This window comes from Lipotes vexillifer, unplaced genomic scaffold (assembly GCF_000442215.2).
Source record: "Lipotes vexillifer unplaced genomic scaffold, Lipotes_vexillifer_v1.1 scaffold13, whole genome shotgun sequence".
NCBI lineage: Eukaryota > Metazoa > Chordata > Mammalia > Artiodactyla > Lipotidae > Lipotes > Lipotes vexillifer.
The window spans coordinates 1,575,451-1,581,545 of record NW_006790761.1 but is presented as its reverse complement, the minus strand read 5'-3'; the positions used below and the strand labels follow the sequence as shown (position 1 = coordinate 1,581,545).

General features: G+C 54.4%; 1 protein-coding gene across 1 annotated transcript; it reads left to right on the top strand.

Moving 5' to 3' along the window:
* The first annotated feature begins 1,369 nt into the window (after positions 1-1,369).
* TSPAN1 (tetraspanin 1) lies at positions 1,370-5,247 on the top strand. The gene is made up of 7 exons (XM_007463955.1): positions 1,370-1,513; positions 3,906-4,112; positions 4,325-4,399; positions 4,498-4,596; positions 4,676-4,831; positions 4,929-5,012; positions 5,200-5,247. Exons 1-7 carry the CDS (start codon positions 1,370-1,372, stop codon positions 5,245-5,247), a joined length of 813 nt encoding a protein of 270 aa, XP_007464017.1.
* Positions 5,248-6,095: the final 848 nt, after the last annotated feature.

Genomic DNA, 6,095 nt, shown 5'->3' with positions numbered 1-6,095 from the left:
AATCTCATTTTAAATCTCACTTGAAAACCCCATAACTATTCTGTTATACAGACCAGGAAACAGAGGCTTAAACCCAAGTCTAAGAAATGCCCCTAGGGTCACACAGCTAATAAGCAACAGAACCAGGATTCGAGCACTTGGTCTGAGTGACTTAAAAGCCAGAAGTTTCCCAGCACCTCGACCTCCAGGACCAGCAGCCCCGGAAGGATTGACGATGATGGGGATTACCGAGCTGTAGAACTTGGTGGGGAGGGGTCGGGGGAGGAACGGGGGCAGTGCTTTTGTGGGACCATGGTGCCCCCTGCTGGCAGGAATGGAAGGGGTGTTTGCAGAGTGCTGAGGGGACTGAGGAGAGAAAAAGGGTGGTGTGGGGTTGAAGTTTTGTGGAGAGAAAAAGACTAGAAGATTAGGAGTCGTTTGCCACTCAGGGGAGGGGGCAGAAAACTCCAAGCCTTGGCCGTTGCCTTGAAAGCATGTGTGGGCTTGCCTGCGCGCGCGCGCGCGCGTGTGTGTGTGTGTGTGTGTGTGTGTGTGTGTGTGTGTGAGAGAGAGAGAGAGAGAGAGAGAGAGAGAGAGAGTATGTACTTCGGATGTTGCTCTGTTGATCGTTGCTGGGTCAGTCCACACAGTTCAGAGTGTGTGTGTGTGTGAGTGTGCATTCGAGAGCACTAGGTGTTTGTGTGTGTGTGTGTGAATATACAGCTTGGGCAGATGTGCGTGCCTCGAGGCGGCTGGGGCTGTGAGGACGGAGCGCCAGGCAGCAGGGGGGCAGCAGGTGCTGGAGGAGGCGGACCGGCTGCGGGTGGGGTAGGCAGGCGGGCAGAAGGAGGCCTTTAAAGCACCTGCCCCGCCCACAGGTGAGCAGTGCTGTGTGAGAGCCAGCTCCGTCTCCCCGCCTGCCCACTCAGTGGCAGTTGCCCGGAGCTGCAGTTCCCTCTGGAGCCTCAGAGCTGCAGTTCCCTCTGGAGCCTCAGCAGATCCCTCTTTCAGAACCCACTACCAAGAACCCTGAACAGGTGATGGCATAGGATAGAGACTATCCCGTGAAGTGAAATCAATCTGGAAACAGGTTTGGGGAGCTGGAAGGGCCATGGGGAGGGTCTTGGAAGAGTCTAGGATTGGTTTCGGGGGGAGTGGAAAGCCCAAGATACACAGGTGCCAGGGAAGGGCATGGAGTGACACTGTAGCGTGGGAGTCAGGCTTGGGGTGCCAGTAGAGGAACCTGGGTTGTTAGGATTTCAGAGTGCCAGGTGTTGGTAGAGGGCCTGGGCAGTACAGAGGGATAGGAGCATCAGGATGGGAATTGGGGAAAGTCCTGAGGTGTCAGAGTCCAGATGCAGGAAAAGCTTGGTGATTATATGAGTCCAGGATGCTGGAGTCTGGTATGTCAGCCCAGGTTGGGGGTGGGGGCAGGGAGCAAGGTCCTAACACACGCATCTGCCTCCCAGGAGCCACCATGCAGTGCTTCAGATTCATTAAGACCATGATGATCCTCTTCAATATGCTCATCTTTGTAAGTGTGGGGGTTATGGGCTCTTTGGGGCTCCCTATAGGAGTAGGTCTTAACCTGAGCAGAGCCCGAACTGGGGAAGAGACGACTGCTACGCCCAGACTCTTCCTGCACGTTGAGGAGGTGCAGGTCTCCCCAGATGCTGAGTCCTGGTCCCAGTAGCAGCCTGGCTGCCACACAGTTGGGGTGGAGAAGGCTAGGGGCATCCTCTCCCTTCCAGGAAGCTTCAGCTCAGGCAGGCTTACAGCAGGGCAGAGTAGGCTAACAGGCTGGGGCCCCAGTGAGGGGAAGGGGTTTGCCCAAGGTCACCTAGTGTGGAAGGAAATTCAGTGGCCTCTGTATGATGGGGAACCAAAAGCACAGAAGGTCCAGAGACATCGGAGCAGAGTGTCAGCTTGCAAGCAGCCCTTATTCATTCAACAAACGCATTGCCTAAGACTCTGTGCTGAGTGCTGGGGTGACAGGTAAGCAAGCCCTTTCTCTGCCCTTGGGGATCTCAGGTCCAGCAGGCCAGATACGCAGACAGTTTCAACATAGTATATGTGGTCTTAGCACAGGGGCCCATAGGAGGGGCTTGAACCCTGCCTGGTCAGAGAAGACTTCTAGGAGGAAATAGCTGAGGCTAGGAATTTGCACTGAGTGAGGGGGCTGGTAAAGTATGCAGGAAGGCCCAAAAGCAATGAAATCAGATATTGTTCAGAAAACCAGGAACAGATTATATAGGGCATGTTTGAGGAAGCTGAGCAATGAGGCATGAACCCTAGAGATGGGCAGAAATGGACAAAATGGACAAAGGACAAAGCCCTTGGATGGTGGCTAAGGAATGGAAGAAAGGGCAAGGGAGACATCATCTTGGAGTTGATGACCACGTCTCTGGCAAGAACAACCTGGGGGATATCTCACAGGCAGCTGTGTACCCAGTGGGGTTGCAGCTCAGTATATTTGAAAGTCATGTGCCCATAGGTGGTTGTTGAAGCCATGGGAGGGGTGAGAGCACTCAGGGAGAGTGAACTCCAGGAAACTCAGCTTACAAGGGATAAACAGGGAAATGGCCACCAGGAAGCAAATGAAGAAAGAGCAGCAGGAAGCAAACCAGGAGAGCGAGCGAGGTATCAGGGAGGTCAAAGAGGACCCACCCATGACTAAGCACATGTCACCAGAGACCTTGGAGCCACATGAGAGTGGGTTAGAGTGAGTAAAAGGGGAGGAAATGGAGACATGAAGTATAGATGAATTTGGAGGAATTGGGCTGGGGGGTGAGTAAACTCTGACTCCGATGTGGTCTGTGCCTTGGGCTTCCTCTGGTTTCAGGGAACTAGACTTTATCCATGTATCTGAAGAAGGCAACAGGATTGCAGGAATTTGGAGAGCAGGGGCTCTGGCCCAAGGGGGTTAAAGGCAAATCTGGTTTGGTTTCTGATTCTGTTGCCCTTGCCTCGCCAGACTGGGCAGGGCAGGCCTCAGACTCCTTGAAATTTGACCCTGTAGGCTAAAAGCCCAGCTTTCTGTCCTTGGGCAAACATGCCTGGGATCCACCCACAATCTGCCACCTCACCCCTGGTTCTAGCCTCAGTTTCCATAGCCGGAAAGTAGGGACTGGACACCTACCTAGGCAGCGTCAGGCTGATTTATCCACTGAAGCTCTGGATCAGCAAGGCTTTGCTCTAAGCTGTGGGAACTGGGCAGTGCCCTCCTCCCCAGTGTAGGCTTCAGGATTCCCTCTGAGCTGGGGGTTGAGCCAGAGAGCCTCTAAGAGCTCTGGCTGTGCTTCCTCTCTGGTGCCTCAGTTTCCACTTGGGTGGCAAGGAGAGGTCTACGCTGGTTCTGGAGGGGACCAAATGGAGGGGAGCCAAATGGGGCCTTGGGGTGGGTATCCCTTCTCACCACCGCCCTCTCCAATGTTGGGAGCAGGTGTAAACCTCAGCTATGCCTCTGTTGCTATGGCGACTGTGGAGCCTGCTTAAGGCTCCCACTCCCCTGTTTCCACCTATCAGAGGACAGTTGTTCCAGGCACCTGGAGCGGGGAATGGAGAGGGGGGCCGGGGGGGAGGGGGAAGCTGCTGGGGGGGATGTTCACCTACTTTTTTCACCCCTAGCTATGCGGCATGACCCTGGCAACAGTGAGGGAAAGCCTTGCCCCTCCCCCCACCCTTCAGCTATTTCTGGAATCCCTGATTCCATTTATATCTGCCTAGGTGTGCAGCCTGGTGCTGGCTATGGATGTTCCAGCTCCCATCTTTCTGGCTCTAAAGGATGTTTTTCCTCCCTACAGGATGAGTTTTTAGACTCCATAGTCAATAAAGGGGAAGTTTCTCGTCTCCCATCTCCCTAACTCAATTGTGTGGTAGGGAGCTGCTTGATGGCACTGTTTCAAGGTCTGCCTCTCTGTCTCCAGCTGTGTGGTGTGGCCCTGTTGGCAGTGGGCATCTGGGTGTCAGTCGACGGACCATCCTTCATGAAGATCTTCGGGCCACTATCATCCAGTGCCATGCAGTTTGTCAACGTGGGCTACCTCCTCATCGCAGCTGGCGCTGTGCTCCTCACTCTTGGTTTCCTGGGCTGCTATGGTGCCCAGACTGAGAACAAGTGTGCCCTCATCATGGTGTGTCAAACCCAGCTCCACAGGCCCGTAACCGAGACCCAGGGTCCCTCACCCTTGACACCAGGCCCTGGGGATCCCCAAGCCCTGCTCTGGACTCCAGGGGCCTCAGCCAGTGAGGCCCCTGACTTGTTTTCATGTGGGGGTGGGTTAGGGCAAGGAATGCATGAGGGACTGTCTCTCCCTAAAACTCAAGATCCCTGTTCTCCACTCAGTTCTTCTTCATCCTCCTCGTCATCTTCGTTGCTGAGGTTGCAGCTGCCGTGGTTGCCTTGGTGTACACCACAGTGGTGAGGAGCGGGGATGGGGCAAGGGAGGGCAACTGGGCAAAGCACTGCAAATGGCCACCCTCCCTACCAGGCCCTAAACACTGACCTTCCCCACCCAGGCTGAGAACTTCCTGACGTTGATGGTAGTGCCCACCATCAAGAAAGAGTACGGTTCCCAAAAAGACTTCACCCAAGTGTGGAACTCCACCATGGAAGGGGTAAGGTGGGCTGGGGGAGATTTTGGGGAGAGGAGAAATAAGCAAGGCCCCACTGACCATCTCTTTTCCTCATCTTCAGCTCAAGTGCTGTGGCTTCAACAACTACACAGATTTTGAGGACTCTCCCTATGTAAAAGAGAACAACGTCTTTCCCCCATACTGTTGCTTTGATCATGACAATGGCACATTTGTGGAACCCTGCACTAGTGTCGAGGCCCAGTACCAGAAAGTAGAGGTATAGGTTGGCCTGGGAGGTTGGGCTGCTTTAATGGCCTCGGAGTGCTGAATGAGTGGGGGCAGCTGCTGACTATAGATGCTCTCTCCCCTCCAAGGGTTGCTTCGATCAGCTTCTGTACGACATCAGAACCAATGCAGTTACCGTGGGTGGTGTGGCAGCTGGAATTGGGGGCTTAGAGGTAAGGAGGGGAGGAGGTTGGGGCAGGATATCCCCATGGGCTCAGGGCTGCCTGACCCATGTCTGAGGCCTTTCTGGAAGAGAGAGACTTCTAACAAAGCTTCATGTCGAATGTCTGGGGGCCAGGGGACTAAAGCTTAAGGACCCTGATCATGTTTCTTCCTCTCTGCCTGTTCCTTTCTCATCAGCTGGCTGCCATGATTGTGTCCATGTACCTGTACTGCAATCTGAAATAAGTCAGCTTCTGCCTCCGCCACTGCTGCTGCCATACAGGAACTGGGAGGAGGCACCCCAGCACTGCCAAGAGGCAGTGATCAGCGTGAGGACAGGATCTAACAGTGTCACTTGGGCTGGAGTTGGGCTGGATTGGGCCTGGGGCCAAATAGGCACCACCCCCTTGAACCTGTGCCAGACTTGTCCTTCCATTGGTGGTGTTGGGGTCCACGGCTTTCAGAGCCTCTAACGTAGCCGATCCTCTCGCCCATTCCTCCAGTCTGTTTCTTAAACCCTTGATACCCTCTCAGGCCAGGGGGTGGGGTGCTCTTGGTGACCCCAGTACTCCACAGGGGGGATTAAAGGCACTGCACTGATAACATGAGCATACGCAAAACCAGCAGTCACCAGGCAGATGTGTAGAAAGCACTTCAGAACTCAAAAACCCATTAAAATGTTTCCATGTGGACTCTTTTTGTATATCCTTCAAGAGAGGGACCCATCATGCCTCAGCTGGCCTCAAGTTCCTGTGGGGCTATTGACTCAGAAGGGCTCCTAGAAAAGTAGCAGGATGGAAGCAGCACGGAGGTGGGTGACTATTTCTCACCTCCATTCGGATGCCAGGCCTGGGAGGGAGCCTAACAAGGATGGCCAAGAGGACACTGAGGGAGGAAGCAGGGGCTGGGCCATAATGTGGGAGGACTTTGGCCTGAAACTGCCCTCTCCTGGGTAGGAGCACTGGGCTGGAAAGCTATGAAAATAAAAAGCTTGTGCCCAAGTCGGGGCAGGGAGAGCAGAAATATTGCCAGGGTGACGGAAGAGGGTCATTCCTTAGGCTCTGGGAAGCCCTCCAGAAGCCCCCATCAGGGGA